Source organism: Elephas maximus, chromosome 21 (assembly GCF_024166365.1).
Source record: "Elephas maximus indicus isolate mEleMax1 chromosome 21, mEleMax1 primary haplotype, whole genome shotgun sequence".
Lineage (NCBI taxonomy): Eukaryota > Metazoa > Chordata > Mammalia > Proboscidea > Elephantidae > Elephas > Elephas maximus.
In genome coordinates, this window is record NC_064839.1 from 61,590,944 (window position 1) to 61,608,653 (window position 17,710).

At 35.1% G+C, this 17,710-nt stretch overlaps 1 protein-coding gene across 5 annotated transcripts in view; it reads left to right on the plus strand.

Moving 5' to 3' along the window:
- The window catches only part of TLL1 (tolloid like 1), a 253,182-nt gene that overhangs the window by 203,802 nt on the left and 31,670 nt on the right, over positions 1-17,710 (plus strand). For all 5 annotated transcript variants that reach the window (XM_049864900.1, XM_049864901.1, XM_049864902.1 and 2 more), the window contains 2 exons: positions 1,841-2,021; positions 14,507-14,632. In XM_049864900.1, coding sequence (XP_049720857.1) covers positions 1,841-2,021; positions 14,507-14,632 — 307 coding nt within the window. The remainder of the gene's footprint in view (positions 1-1,840; positions 2,022-14,506; positions 14,633-17,710) is intronic.

Below are 17,710 nucleotides of genomic sequence, written 5' to 3' on the forward strand. Positions count from 1 at the left end.
GAAATCGTTTATTTGAAAATGCCTATGTGCTAGTACACACATACCAAATTGAAATGGAATGCCAAGTCTAGACTTGAGAACATTGGGGAATGTGTCGTTTGTATGGTCAATGCTGGTTTAATTCCAGAAAAAAAAAGAAAAAGCTACAAGTATTTGTTTTGTTTTAGCTTTCCTTCTTTCTTTTATTTTCTTTATTCTAATTCCTTTTCTATCATTTCTTCCAACAACTTTTTCTGTGTTTATTTTTAAATGAACATGATTCACAACTTCTAAATATGATTAACTATTGAAAATACCATGGCTTGGGTCAGACATATCTTAGTTCTCATATTAGTGGTCCTCATTCATACAAGGGTCCCTTACAAACTGTAATGTATCCCAGAATTCTTTAATTTACTATGCTGTTACTGTATGGAAGGCTGTATTTGGTGTATTTTCATAGTTTGATAGTTGCTTAAAATTTCTGAGCAAAAACGTGACTTATAGAATACCAGATTAAGGTTTAAACTGCTTTATTTTGTTAATTATATTGACATCTGAAAGAAAAGTCAATGGCGGACAACTTAGCCTTAGGGCATTCTCCTGTATTATGTTAAAACCTTCCCTAAACCAAAATTGCAGTTATAACAAAGTAGATAGAAAAATTATTTCATTTTTCCTAAAACATTTTGCTTATTTACCACCTAATTAATATCACAAGAACCAGTAATTTGAGTTGACATGTTGCAAAATACAGCTCATGCCCCAGGGTTTAATCACGTGCATTGTTAAACTTTGCTAATTACACATTTAGGTAATAAGGTCATTCATGCAAGATGTGTTCTTTAAAATGTGCCCTATAGGAACTTTGGAAAAGTGTATTATGGAAACATCTGTTGGTGGCCATAAAATTACTTAAGAATACCTGGCATTCACTTTGCTTCTTCCATTTTGGTGTTGTTGGTAAATTACATATAAATCAGAATGCGTCTGCATCATTTTGGTATAAACGCCTGTCTCATTCCATTGAATACAGAGCCTGTTTGTTTGGATTGCAGCAAGCCTACAGAGTAACTCCACAGTTCCTAGCAATTCAAAGAAATTAAGAACTATCTGTGCTTTTAATAAGTTTGAAAGACCAATGATCCTTTTTATTGTCTACCAGTGTCTGTCTTTCACTTTGAAAGTTACTAATGGTGCCATTCTGATGAGAATGTAGCGTTCGGGAGAGACAGTATTGGACTATGCCAGACTCCATTCCTCTTAATCATTGCCCTTCCACGTCGGGAAAGTGTGATTTCTGACAAATTATATAAACATTTCTGAACCTCAGTTGTTTTTCTCTACAATGGAGGGGATTATTACTGTTGCTTACGGTTGTTTCATAGACTAAATGTACCAAAGTTATGCAACTCTTTGTGAGCATTAATTGAAACAGTACCTGAAAAGTAGTTTCATAGTTCCTAGCGAAAATCTAAAAATTAAAGAAATAAAATGAAAGTAAGCTTGGCTTTCCTTGTGACAATCAGAAACCATCACCTCAACAAATATCTCTTTTGCTTTTTGTAATTTTTGGAAAGATGTACATGCTATAAATACATACAAGTATGTATTTGCATACATATTTCTTGGAGATATTTAAAGCAAAATTCTTCTCTAGCTTTTTTTTTTTTCCATGCCTCTGCCTCATGTTTGAACAACTTCCTTGGTTTTTTTTTTTTTGTCACTATTGTTGTTATACCTGTCAATTCCAGTTTGATAGCCATAGAAGAAGGAAAAAGCATGATACATTTTTCAAAACTAAATGTCAATCATCTGGTATTCTCAGATCTGGTGACTACAATAACCATTTCTTTTATAGGTTTGCAAATATGATTATGTGGAGATATGGAGTGGCCTTTCCTCTGAGTCTAAATTGCACGGCAAATTCTGTGGTGCCGAAGTGCCTGAAGTGATCACATCACAATTCAATAACATGAGAATTGAATTTAAATCTGACAATACTGTATCCAAGAAGGGCTTCAAAGCACATTTCTTCTCAGGTATGAATATGTACCTGCTGCATGTATGTATTGAGGGCCTTCTTGGTTGTTCCGTGGTAGAATTCTCCTCTTCCATGCGGGAGACCTGGGTTCGATTCCCTGCCAAGGTATCTCAAGCTCATCTACCACCCATGCAACACTGGAGGCTTATGTGTTACTGTGACGTAATCGAGTTTCAGTGGAGCTTCTAGACCGAGACAGACTAGGCAATCTCCTCCTGGAAACCAGACAGTGAAAATCCTCTGGATCACAAAGTCCAATCCCATTGTGCATGGGGTCCCCACGTGTCGGGGACTGACTCAATGGCCACTAACAACGACAGCAGTGTGTATGTCACAGATTTTCAAGTCAGGCTGGTTGAAATGGTATTTTATCTCATCTTTATAGCTTTCTGTAGGTGTAATTTGGAGGAACATAGAATGCTTGACCATCTATCCTAGGTTTAACACTTTATTAGTTAAAATGAGGATGTTCATAAGAGGAGTCCTGATAAAAAGTAGTTCCCACACACCTAGATGTTGTATAAAACATAATCAACTATTATAAAGGCTGGTACAAACACAAAAATCATTGTAATTGTATTTTCAGTGACTTCCCTCTTTACAAGTGAATAGGTTGCTGCCAGACTTCTAAAATGTAGCAGATTTTTTCAAAATAATTAATCTTTGCTTTTGATCTATTCTCATTTTAGCAAAGTATCTTTCATTCTTACTATTATTGAGCAACATACTTATTATTATCATTGTATTTTCATTCATTCATATCATTAGGCCGATATTAAAATTAAATTGCTTCACCTCATCTCTGTAGAAATGATTATTGTAAAAAACCCGGAAATACAGAAATGCTGCTTTTATTACAGGTTATACATTATCAGACATATTTAATGGTTGTTCTGCATGTATTTGGAATTTAATGTTTAGTTCAACCCACTCAAAGTAAAATTTCTCTTTGAAGGAGCTGAAATTTGGTCAAAAGTTTTAAAATTGTAAGCAAAATGTATGGAAACACCAGTGTGGTACCCTATTTTCTCGGTGTCAGAATCACTTCTTTATAAAAGTATCATTCTGAAACTTCAAAATAGGTGAAATTGAAATAACCTTTTCATAGCAATCTGTTCTGCTTTTCAACATGGCAAGCAATTTAAAGCAACTGATTTCCAATTACGTTTTAATATTAGGTAATTTGGATTGAGTTAATTCAAAGTCCATTTATTCCAGTCCCCATGTGTTTAAAATTAATGAGATTTACAACGTCCAGGGTTTGTTTGGGGTTTTCAGCGTAATTGAAGTTAATGGTTCACAAACTCCATTGAGGTCCAAGTCATACACAAAAGTACATTCAAAATAAATGGAACTCGACTCCCTTGTTCTCTTCCATTCACCCAGATTTCAGCTGATTTAATTACCTTCTAAATTTTTTTCCTGGCACTCATTTAAGACTTATGTTATTTAAAGAAAGTTTTAATGAAAGGAAGCCTTTCTTAGACTTCACTTTTTATAATTATATATTTTATGAGTTTTAGATGAAGCAATGGTGAGATAGAGATATGACTATTACCTTAGAATCATCTAAATACTTATAAAAGTGAGATTATGAAGTGAATAAGTTGTGTCATATTAATTATTCATATTTTTTAAATTTAGTCGTAAATTTTATTTAGTAATTCTTTTTAAAAAATTCTTTGAAGACTACATATGGTGCCTACAAAGTATGATTAAATTCAAAGATGCCCAAAACTTTTAAGTTTGGATAGCATACTTATAGGAGTTCCTGTGTAGATAAATGGTTAAATGCTCAAGTACTAGCCGAAAGGTTAAACTCAAGTACTATTTCAAGCGTTTGAATTGACCCAAGGGTGCCTCAGAAGAAAGGCCTGGTGACCTGCTTGTGAAAGGTCGTTGTTGATGTCATTAGGTGCCATCAAGTCAGTTCTGACTCACAGTAACCTTATGTACAACAAAACGAAATACTACCCAGTCCTGTGTCATTCTCACAGTTGTTTTTGTGCTCAAGCCCCTTGTTGCAGCCACTGTGTCAGTCCATCTCGTTGAGGGTCTTCCTCTTTTTTGCTGACACTCTGCTTTACCAAGCATGATGTCCTTCTCCAGGGGCTGGTCCCTGCTGACAACCTGTCCAAAGTATGTGAGATAAAGTCTTGCCATCCTTGCTTTTACTGAGCATTCTGGCTGTACTCCTTCCAAGACAGATTTATTCGTTCTACTGTCAGTTCATTGAATGTTCAGGTTGATTGTGGATCCAAGTAAAATAAAACCCTGACAACTTCAGTCTTTTCTCTGTTTACCATGATGTCATTTATTGATTCAGTTGTGAGGATTTTTGTTTTGTTTATGTTGAGGTGTAATCCATCCTGAAGGCTGTTGTCTTTGATTTTCATCAGTAAGTGCTTCAAGTCCTCTTCACTTTTAGCAAGCAATGTTGTGTCATCTGCGTATCACAAGTTGTTAATGAGTCTTCCTCCAGTCCTGACAAACTGACAGACTCGTGGTGGGCTGAAAGATTACAGCCTTGAAAACCCTACACAGCACAGTTCTACTCTGACACACATGGGGTTGCCATGAGTTGAAATCAACTCCACAGCAATTAACAACAGCGTATTTAAACATGCAATCCACTTTCTGATGTTTTCCGCTAGAAAAAACATTCCAGATGATAATGATCCTATAGGACAGCGTAGAACTACTCCACAGGCTCTCCAAGGAGTGGCTGGTGGATTTGGACTGCCAACCTTTTCGTTAGCAGCCGAGTTCTTAACCATTGTACCACCATGAAGGTACTAGTTATTTTGTATCGTCAGAACTATACTCTTGGAATATAAGGTATGCTTCTTTAATTCTTTTAATACAGACATTAAAGCATATATAGATGATGTTCTCAAGCATGTGAGAGTATAAAATCTTTATTCTTACCTCTATGTAGCTATGCTTTGTAAAATAACTGAGTACTTTGGTGAGTACTTTAAACCATAATAGCTAATTTCCATGTAAATCATATTCACTGGTAGAAATCATCTTAGGAAAGAGTCTCCTTTTGTCTGTTTTCTGTATTCATCAATCAGTTAGGTGACAATACTTCATAAAGTGTCTAGCCTAGACTGTTTGATGGTGAGTAGGTAGTTAAGGTAAGTAAACTGAACAATGAAGTTCAAGGGGGGCAGGAGTTATACACCAAACTCTCATATTATAGCTGCCATTTTTGAGAACTTATTATGCAGGCATGCATTATTTCTTTTAATAAAAACATCACATCTGTGATATTCTAATTGCTATATTCATTGGTCTGATGAAGAAGCTGAAGAATTAAGTAAATTGCTCAATATCACAAAGTATTTAAACCTCAATTTGTCTTGCTTCACACATTTTATAAATCATAAGAGCTGATCTCACCTTTTGCAAATGGCATTCATTATGTGCCACATTCAGCATCTTTAAGACCTGAAAAACAACAGATATATTTCACTTCTTCACTAGATTATGGTTTTGTAAAGTCCAAAATAGATATCATTATGTATAAATTTTCAGTGTTTACTTCTCAATGCATCGAAAAGTTTTGGCAGTTTGCCAGGTTCATTATTTAAAGTACTGTGGCTTTGGATGAGTAAATGGACCTATTTTACACTCAATTTTCTGGGAATTTCTGTTAGTGAGGAAGATGTTTCCTCAGGAAAGAGAAAGATAAAAACATTATGTTTGTAATAAAAAGCTGGAATATTACTATCAAGAGATAGTAACAAATAAGGACTTAAGTGATAATTATGATTGTTCTAATTATGATAATAACACAAAATCATAATTTACAAAAGAGTTTTCATTTTAACTAATGGACCACAACTACCACGGCCTGCACCACACCAGCACAGTTAGATGGTGCCAAGCTACCACCACCAACTGCTCTGACAGGGATCACAATAGAATATCCTGGATAGAGCTGCAGATAAATGTAGAACAAAATTCTAACTTACAAAAAAATCCAGACTTACTGGTCTGACAGATGCTGGAGAAAGCCCAAGAGTATGGCCCCCAAACATCCTTTTAACTCAGTACTGAAGTCACTCCTGAGGTTCAACGTTCAGCCAGAGATTAGACAGGCCTATAAAACAAAAGGAGACTAACTCGTTTTGGGCAGGAGGAGACAGAAAAGCTGGTAATGGGGAACCCAAGGTCAAGAACTGGAGCGTGCTGTCAGGTCATGGGGTTGGCAACCGATGTCGCAAAATAATATGTGTATTAATTGTTTAATGAGAAACTAATTTGCTCTGTAAACCTTCATCTAAAGCGCAATAAAAAAGTTTCCATTTTAATAGATAGATTCTATTTACATTGTAAATATCTTAGCGTTCTAATAATGCTTTAAGTGAATTAACACATTATCATATTACAAAGCAAATAATTCAGGACACTGTTTTTATTTGAAAGCAAGTATATAAACCAAATAGATACTGTACATCACAATAAAACTGAAAAGGAATTTTATGTTAATACTTATTATTGGGAAGACTTGAAAAATATATTAATAACAAATTATTTAGAAAGAAATTTAACATAGGCATCAAAAGACATTAAAATTTTCTGTTTGCTTCAGAAATCCCACTCTTGGGACTCTTTCATAAATATGCAACTCAAAATTTGAAAGAAGGTTTTCAATGTAATGTGATAGTGACAGAAATTCTTCCATATAGGGTCTCTATGAGTTGGAATAGACTCAACGGCATGCAATGGTGCAACAGATGTATAATTGTAAATTAGTTTTCCACTTTGTGGGTTCTTCTTCACTATAAAATGGTTTAATGATACAATAATGCAAAAAGTTACATTGGATTTATTAATGGAAACCTAGGCACAAAACCATTTATGAACTGTATGAACAACTAAGCATGCAGGTAAAAACAAAAATGCTGAGAATATTCGTGTTATGATGGAAGATGTTGTATTATGGTTTTTCTCCAATTTCTCTTAAACAGTTTTCCTCTGATTTTAATATAAAAACAACTTTAGAAGAAAATAACGTATATTATATATCCATCTATCCGTTACCCCCAAATATTTTTGGATTTGCAAAAAATTCCTCATAAACTTTGATCTCCTTTGAGAAAGAAGGGATTTTTTGGAAATTCATCCCCTATACTGACTAGTACCTAGTAGAGTTCCTGATTCAGAGTGGATTTTAATGAGGTATGTTGAATTGAGTTAAATTTTTAATTACCTCATTATAGACAATTAAATAAATATCTCACTATACTGTGTGTGTACATCAAGAGGTATTTTAAGGAGACTTAGCCTAAATGGTCTGTTATAGCCAGTGTTCTAAAAATTTCAGAAGTAGTTATGGCTTAATGATAGAAATTAAATGAGGAATATAACACTTTCAGCTGTTTTTCCACATTCTTTTTCTAAGAAAAATTGCTAAGAAATTCAGTAATAATAAGAAATGACATTTGATAAAAAGTTACTCAATATTATTCAGAAAGGAAAACTAAAGAATAAATTCTAGCTTTCTTGTAGTTAGTTGATTATCATGCATCAAGGAAAAAGAACAAATATATTTAAAATGTGTGTATGTGTGCATATATATATATATGTAGATATACGTATATATACATGTATATATACAAGAGCCTGGTTGCACAGTGGTTAAACATTTGGCTGCTAACATGTAAGAGGTGGGCAGTTTGAATCTACGAGCTGCTCCTTGGAAACCCTATGGGGCAGTTCTGCACTGCCCTATAGAGTTGCTATGAGTCAGAATCAACTCGATGGCAATAGTTTTTTTTTTTTTTAAAAATAGTGAAATAATATAGTATTATTTCCAATATACAGTTATATAAAAATAATCTCCTAGAAATTTTACTTATTTTTGCACCTGTCCTCAAATTTTAAATAAGCATTTTATTGACTTGGTCAAGAAATGGAATTGGAAGGATAACTAAGAATTTGTAAGCAGAATAATAAACATCAATAATTCCTGTAGCTTCCATGTTTGTAAAATTAAGAAAATATATATCAACTTTGGTTAAATATCATATAAATTATTTATGAAAATTGGCCATAGCTTAAAAAATTGGAAGTTATTGTATTATACATTAACTACAAGTCCCTCTACAAAAATCAAAGTGTAACATACTGTGCTGATTCCAGGGTACACTTGAAGAGTAATATGATGAAGGTTATAATGAAGTTACCTTAAAGCAAATAAGGAAATTAGGAATATCAAATAAGATTATTTGTACATTATGCAAGTGGGAATATTTATTCAACTTTGTAATCAATTCAGAATATAGTTATATAGACAATTTTCCAGAAGATAACTAATCCAACAATTTATTAGTATTTTCTTGGCCCGGATGAGGTTCATTATTAGAGTAGCAATAATGACTTACTTTACATGATGATAAAGCCAAACTTTTTAAAATACAATTTGTTGTTATTCAGAATATACACAACAGAACATACACCAGTTCAACAGTTTCTACATGTACAATTCAGTGACATTGATTACATTTTTCAAGTTGTGCAACCATTCTCACCTTCCTTTTCTGAGTTGTCCCTCCCCCGACTAACATAAACTCACCCCCTAGGTTCCTATCTAATCTTTAGAGTTAATGTTGTAAAGTTAATCCCATATAGATAGACCTTAAAAGAGCATAATGCTCAAGGCAGACATTCTTTACTAGTCAAACTTACTTTTATGTGATATTATTGTATTTGAACCTTTATATTGAAATCTACTCAGGTGTACAAAATGCAGTTTACTTACTTATTTTAAGTGATGAGGCACAGTTAGCTGTATTCTTCTCAGAACAAAGTTATTTTTGTCTTTAAAAGGGTTAACATAAAGGAAAAACTAGTAGGATCTTATGCATGTAAATGAGCAACACTCGGAAACTTGACACACTTTTAAAATTTTAATTATAAAGTTCCGTATTTGGGAATAATATAACAAATCATTTTAGTCAATGAGAGTTGATTATAGACATTCTGCTTCTTTAACAAATCCTGTACCAGTGAACAGTCTTGTGTGACCTCTGCTATAGAGAAACCCATTGTCGTCGAGTCGATTCCAACTCATAGTGACCCTATAGGACAGAGTAGAACTGACCCATAGGGTTTCTAAAGAGCAGCTGGTGGACTCGAACTGTTCTCCTTTTGGTTAGCAGCTGTAGCTCTTTAACCACCATGCCACCAGGTCTCTGCTATAGTGATAATCTTACCTAATACTAGTCACCCATAGGGACAAGTTTAATAGACTCAATGACTTTCTTAGTTAGCAGAAATAGAGTAAAACCCATATTTCCTAATTTTCAGTTCATTTCCGTCTGTTACGAACGTAGAAATTGGATAAAACGATTTGTGAGATTTTCAAGTCATCTGAATCCTCCTCTCACTGTATACCGATACTTGTGTGAAAGCATTCCTCTCGTATGTCATTTCTCTCATGGAATGGTCATAGCTGTTTGTAGAAAAAATTCAACCTAACAATAAAAAAATAGGAATGATATCTTAAATATTAGTATGATTAATCACCAATAGTAACATGGTTAAAACTTTCCTAAATTATTTTGATTGCTGTTTCCAAATTTTCATTGCTAATGACATTAAATTTAAATATTTGCATGTTTATGGAAAGAGTAAATTGTCTCGGTTTTAGCTGTCAGTAGAGTTAATTAGTGCTTTTTTGGAGGTGAAAACCCTGGTGGCATAGTGGTTAAGTGCTACAACTGCTAACCAAAAGGTTGCCAGTTCCAATCCACCGGGTGCCCTTTGGAAACCATATGAGGCAGTTCTACTCTGTCCTATAGGGTTGCTATGAGTCAGGATCGACTAGATGGCAACCAATATACCAGCATTTTCAAAGATGACTATTTATTAGGTGTAAAACCTGGTGGCATAGTGGTTAAGAGCTACGGCTGCTAACCAAAAGGTTGGCAATTCACACCCACCAGGTGCTCTTTGGAAACTCTATGGGGCAGTTCTACTCTGTCTGATAGGGTCACCGTGAGTTGGAATCGACTCAACAGCAACGGGTTTAGTTTGGTGTTGAAATGTGTGTGCGTGTGCATGCATGTGTGCGTGTGCACGCATGGGACTGTGTGTGTGCACTTAAGTATGCATGCACTTGTTTAATTTAGATCCTGAGAAGTTAGTGTGAGATTATCTGCTCAGATGTGTTTCTGTTCTAGTGCATGGACCGTTTACTTCTTTTTCCTACAGATAAGGAAGCTTTCTGCAAAGAGAAACTTTTTATTTTTGAATCTTGCAAGGACTTGATACAGGTTGCCACTTCAGTTCCTTCCAGTATGTATTATTCATATACTGATGGCCTCTGATTGTCTCAGACGTATGCTATGGGCCTCAGATGGGAAAATGCCACCTCCTTTTCCCCTGATAATGGACCTTTCCTTCATCTGACGTGGAAGAATGGAAAGCAGCTATGTCCATTCAAAAGAAAGGGGCTAATTTCCATCTGCAGAAAATAAATGTTTTTATTTCTATTCAACAAAACATTTGTTTTTATTACTAATAAAGATGAATTTTCTTTGTTTTGTGCCTACAGTATGAAAATGCTAGAAAATTTCAGATGAATTATTGGTAGAATTCTTATATACTAAATTTATTCTGCAGACACTGTGAGAAATACTTAAAACTCTGTGTTCTTCTCCCTTCTCTTTTTCCTTGGATTTTAGTTGTTCAGAATATCTGTAGAGCTTGACTCCTAAGAGAGGAAAGGGAAAGTGAACACATAAATCAATTATGTTAGCTGATAGCTTTTTTCCCTAGTTTGATGACCTTTCATAAATAAGAAGCCCCAAATGCATTCCCAGAATTCATGTATGTTGTGGGTTTTTTTGGGGTTGCTATTTCTCATCAGCATAGATAATTCAAATTCTCATTCACTTTCAATTAAAAGTTTATTAACTTCTATTCACCAAATAGTTTAAAAACAACCATGCTGTATCCACTACTCCCTAAAAAGCTGCTGCCATCGAGTCAATTTCGATTCATAGCAACCCTACAGGAGAGAGCAGAACTGCCCCATAGGGTTTCTAAGGAGCAACTGGTGGACTCAAACTACTGAACTTTTGGTTAACGGCCATAGCACTCAATCACTGGGCAACCAGGGCTCCTAAATCTACAACCAAACCTGTTGCCACCCAGTTGATTTTGACTCATAGTGACCCTATATGCAGAGTAGAACTGCCCCATAGGGTTTCCAAGGAGCAGCTGGTGGATTTGAACTGCCAACCTTGTGGTTAGCAGCTGAGCTCTTAACCACTGTACCACCAGGATTCCTACACAACTTCAAATATTCAGTTAAATATGTATCTTTTTTGTCTGCATGATGTAAAATATCTGAGACGTTAGTTTTTAGAATTCCAATGATTTACTGAAATTTTCTATTTTCATATGACTCTTTGGTATATGTAGGCACAGATTTATATGCCACTTTGCTGGGCACAATAACTTGCCTCTGCTGCTTTTCGTTATTTTTGTTAGTCCAGTTTTGAATTTTAGCTAATATTTAGATTAACCCATGAATATATTCTAGCAACCTATTTGCCAACCCATGTGACAATGATTCCGTTAGACAACATCAAATGTAGGAGTGACGGTAGGAGACACTGATCAACTGGGAAAGTAAAAAAAATACATACATTGCGAAGCCAACTCTGCAGACAGGGGTTGGAGTGTACTGTAAGATAGATAATGATACTGGTGAGGAGTGAGCTTCTTGGCTCAAGTACACACAGGAAACTATGTGGGCAACTCCTGTCTGGAGGTGAGATGAGAAGGAAGAGGACAGAAGCTGGTTGAATGGACACGAGAGACACAGGGTGGAGAGGAGGAGTGTGCTGTCTCATTAGGAGAGCAGCTAGGAGCACATAGCAAGGTGTGTATAACTCTTTGTATGAGAGACTGACTTGATTTGTAAACTTTCACTTAAAACACAATAAGTTAATTAATTTTAAAAAATACATACTTTGGCAACAATGACTATATAAAATCTCCTCCTACTGCCCTCCTTGTCTTCTTCCTCCTCTTTCTCATTCTTCTTGTGACTGTTATTTTTCAAGCACAACAGAAATATGAATAATTGACTACGGAAAGCTATAATAAAAACTATTGGCTTTACTTTCAATTTTATTTCTCTTTAGTTATCTTGACCACAGATCAAATTACATTCTAGCAAATCATATGGAAAATTTACACTTAGAAATATAAGCCAGTGACTTGATATTTCCACTAAAAAAAGTATAGATGTTAGTAGTGTTGCACATATTGTAATATTTTTATTATGAAATAATTATGGGCTTAAAAACAATACTAAATTGTTTTCATATTTGTATTTTAACATATTTATATTTCTCATGTAAAACAGTCCAGGCAGGTATGTAGTATATGCAAACAGCCCACACCACCACAGTTTTGGTCACTAAGCCGTTCATCAGCAATCAACTGCAAATGTGAATTAATGTTCTCTGAATTATGTTGTTAACATTTGTTAAGTATTCAAACTACTCTCAAGTCTGGTTGACCTACACTACAACTAAAGTTTACTCTGTTGGGTCATACTTATATACACCCAACAATCATTACATACACATTTTCACAGGAAGTGCGTTTCTATCTCAGAGTAATTCTTGTACTAGAAACTTCTGAATTGGCTCTTTATATCTAACAAAGAGAATGTGCATTTCTGCATCCTCTCTTGTGGTGGAAGTATTTTTTTCTGAAGCTTCTTAAGTAAAGAGCTTCTGGAAAATCACCTTAAAGATAATAAGTTTAAATCATTTACCCCTTAACTGCCTGAATTTCAAAATGCAGACAGGTGACACCACGGTGATAGGAAGTATGGTTTACCATTCACCCATTCTGGAATATTCTATATTGTACTTTTTTTCTCTATTAGTATCCATATTAAGTATTAAAAGAGTGATGGGAATGTTAAGGATATATGTCTGCTATAGGGTATATAAATTCTGACTCTGTTAGCTTCTTAAAGCTTTGAAATTGCCCGTATGTGTTTAATATGCTCTGATATTGCCAACACATGAATACATGTCGTTAAACATTTATGTGCTATATCATGTAATGAGTCTCCAAAAGTGGAAAATAGATGCATCCTTTAAAATTATCAGATTTATTAGATTTTTTAATAAAAATGTTTTCCCTAAGCACATTTCCATAGATTAACTATTGATTTGATAAAAATAATGGATTTGAAAATATTGATTGATAAAAAAGCAAAAGTAGCAAGCTTTGTGTATGACCATGAACTTAATAGTTCTCAGCAGAAAATCTAAGTTGATAGCATAAATTTTGGATTCAGCCTAACCTCTAGTATGACTGTAATGTGTTCTTTTTGTTCTCTATGTTTGGGAGTGATGGAAGTCTGAGTGATGTGCTGTCATATATGTGTGTCAGGAGCAAACCGCCAGTTTTGACTTTCATGGACAAGTCAACCATGGAGTGACAGCTGAGTGACATAGTGCAGTGGCTGATGCTTCTCACTGGATTGACTGCCTGCTAATTCTGTTTGGCTTTTTTCCCTGTAGTGAATTTGCTGGCTCGCTCTTAAAGCTCATATTTCCTATTCTAACCTCTATTTTATTTCCAGCACTCTAGAAACCCTTCAGGGGAATTATCTATTAATAAACAGGTCTGCCAGATTAGATTTGTTTAAAATATATAAATTAAGTTTCTTTGTTGGAATAGTCTAACAATGACTTTTTCTGTCTTGCAATGTGATGAAATGTCCAGATTAACTAATGCTAAGCACAATTGCAAAGTTAATAAAAAAGAAAAATCAACTACAGTGTATTACTGAGTGATTTTTTTTTTAAAGTGATTACACACAAATCTTGGAAAATTGTTTAGCTTTTGTCTATATACCATGGTTATTATATTGAAGGATTTCTATCTAGTTAAATTTATTACCTTTATTCAAAATACTCACAATTCTTAATTAATTGGTAGTAAATGGTTGGAGCCCTAGTTGCACAGTGATTAAGAGTTCAGCTGTTAACCAAAGGGTCAGCAGTTCAAATCCATCAGCTGCTCCTTGGAAGCCCTATGAGGCAGTTCTACTCTCTCCTATAGGGTCGCTATGAGTCAGAACCGGCTCGATGGCACCTAACAACAATAAATAGTTAGATTCATTGGGAAAAGACCAGTAGATTTCCCCTTCCTCCTACTCGAAACTCCAATTCTAGCACAGGAGGGAAAGAGAATTGTAAATTGTCATCCTTCGAAATTCAATCCATGGTATAAAGTTTAAGCTAAACAATGAATGGGTAAAAGTAAGACACAACAGATTTTTGTTTGTTTTATTTTGGAAATAGGGGACATTGTGACTTAAGTTTATCCTTTGTTAATCGTAACCACAAGTAAATGATTATCCTTTGATATGTTGTTTTTGTTTTGTTTTCTAAGGCTAGGTATTAAACTTTGGATTTGTTTCTTTGTTAGACAAAGACGAATGCTCTAAGGACAATGGCGGGTGTCAACACGAATGTGTCAACACAATGGGAAGTTACATGTGTCAGTGCCGTAATGGATTTGTGCTGCATGAAAATAAACATGACTGCAAGGAAGGTATGGAGAGGAATGTTCTTTTCTTGACAGCATCTAGAAGTTTATGCAGTTTGGATAAAGCAGTGCTTCCAAATAGAGTTCATCATCACATCAGTGAGTGACACCATCACAGACTATTCACATGTCAAGAAAAAATTTCTCTGGAATTTTGAAAGATTTTAAGCAGACTATTAGAAATCTTATTATATTACCTAAAGGTTCTGCACTTCACACATGGGTGGCATTAGAATAACTTTGTGTTTTAGACACAGAAGCAGTTACGATGCCATCTGCCAGCCAGAAAGGCACCACATTGTCCCTAGGTCTTTGTAGAACAGACCTTGTAACAGTGCCTATATTTAAACTTCTGCAGAATGTTTTGCATTTGGTGAAATTTTCCTCCAAAGAATATTTCATGAACGTGCTACATGAGCGATGTCACTTTAAATACCAGGAGTATCAAACTCAAATGCCTACCACAGGAATGACATTTGAAAATGGTAGACATGGTGCCACTTAAAAATTTAAGTCAGGGTTTTGGCCGAATGAAGTATAATGGCATATAGTAGGCTAGTGATTCTTGTCCCCAAGGCTTTCAAAATTCTAATTAAAGAAAAAAAAATTATCTTAATACCCTCAGTTACTGTGAGCTAGCTAGGAACAAGAAATACTAATTCAGTTCTTATTTCTTTCTTTGAGGGTCTGCTCTTGATTTTCTACTAGAATTTATACCTGTCTTGAAAGGAAAATTACAAAAATAGATTTTAAAACTGTAATCACTAGCATATATAGAAAAAAAAGCATATATAGATTGGTAGTATTCTAGGATAAAATCACACAAAATTATAATAAAGCATAAAGAAAGGTTTCTTTCAGCATATATTCAAAGACGTAAATATAGGAAACCAACAGGCATGCTGCCAGAGCCATGTCTGCCTGAGTCCAAGGAATATTACAGAATAGGCAAAAATGGGAAAATAGACAAGCATGCTGCGAGAGCCATGTCTGCAGAGTCCAAAGAACATTACAGAATCGTCAGTATATATTAACATTACAAACAGGTAAAGTCATTGAAAGCTTCACCTTTTCACAGGTTGGCTAAAAGCTGCCAAATCACCGTAATTCTACATTTTGAATTGTCTTTCTTAATAATCATTTGTACAGGTTTCAGTAAGGTCAGGATGATCATCATTGATCCAACAAATCTTACTATTCACTAAATGCTAATAGAAAAAGATAAGAGTGGAAAGTATGCGGGTCTTTTGTGCTGTTTAGGATTTGTTTATGTGAAAGTTTCCCTAAAAGATGTTTTCCAAGATCGTCCAAGCTATCTTCTTTATGGAAACCCTGCTGGCGTAGTGGTTAAGAGCTATGGCTGTTAATCATAAAGGCCAGCCGTTGGAATCTACCAGGTGCTCCTTGGAAACTCTGTGGGGCAGTTCTACTCTGTCCTATAGGGTCGCTATGTGTTGGAATCGACTGAACGGCAGTGGGTTTATTATTGTCTTTATACCTCAGGTCCCAGTTGATGTGTCCTTGTAAATCCAGCTGGGTCACATTCTTTATACTCAAGGACAGAGAATAATGGCTCCAATATTATCTCCTAAATCAGTAGACGCCTGACTAGAACCACTATTAGATAACAATTCCTTGTATACACATTAGAATAGTACATAGTATTCTGAATTTACCCTTATTCGATTCTGTTATGGCCAAAATATGATCACATGTCAGGGTTTTTTTTTTTTTTTTCTTTTACTTCATTGACATAATGAGATCGCCCAGAATCATATGCAAGCTGATTTTTTTTTTCTTTCTCTCTTCTTCCATGTATGAGCCTAAGCCCATAGTAATTTTGATACTTGTAATTTGGTTAGGTGTACTATTAAATCAGAGCCCTGGTGGTACAGTGATTAAGAGCTACAGCTGCTGACAAAAGGAAACCTATGGGGCAGTTCTACCTTGTCCTATAGGATCTCTATGAGTCGGAATCTACTCCACGACAATGGGTTACTATTAAATCAAGAGGCTATGAAATAGGCCTGATTACTTTGCTGACATGGAAAGTGATTTAGAGAAAAACGAAGTATGTTAGAGATCATGCATGTAGCCAGTGGTTCACAGGTGTCAAATATAATTTAAAGTCTCTCTTTTTGCAGTAGTCAACATTTTCAAGAAATAATTTTCTACGTAACATTCTGTTAGATAGAATAATATCCAGATACTTTCTAATAAAGTTAGTTTTTATGGTCAGAGGAGTTGGATTTTCTTTTACTTCCACCATGGTATATGCATGGACAGCAGCGGGTTTGGGTTTTTTTTTTTTTTTTGGTTTATAGTTTAGCAGCAAGCCTCTTGGTTTTGCCTTGTAGGTTATTTGAAAATCCCTGCAGACTCCACATTTCATATGTTAAGGTGGGGACAAAAGCCATACTAAACCTGTTGCCTTCGGGTTGATTCCGACTCATAGCAACCCAATAGCAGAACTGTCCCATGGGGTTTCCAAGGAGCAGCTAGTTGATTTGAACTGCCGACCTCTGAGTTAGCAGCCATAGCTCTTAACCCCTATGCTACCAGGACTCCTGTAAGATGGTGACAGAAATAATGAAATTTAGAATACCCTATGTCTAAATAGGCTCCAGATTTGTAAACACTATTGTCTTACTACACCATCCTATTTTGCTGGAAAGAAGCTGAATCTTACCTTTCTCTTGTTTGTATTTCTCTGTTACAATTTCAAGTTTCCCTGCAAAGGTCTGGTATTAGGGAATTCAGCAATAGCCGGAGCACCAACAATAAGCACATTAACGTTGGACATATCCTTGTTATGCAGGCCTGCAGTGTAACAGGTGTTTTGTCCATATAGTGAAGAATTACCCCAAACAGATTTCTGATTGTATTTTAGAACAAAATACACAATATAGATAACAAATCATCCCAGTCTCAACCAGAGTATGTAGGGTGCTGCTTCATGCTAAGTAAAGTATATAGGATGAACACAGCCTGAGGATATTAGATACTTTTCTAAACCTGATGTTAAAAATATGGATTGATTCCTTCTAAGGTAAGGCTATCTTAGCTGTGGAAAACCACCAAGGA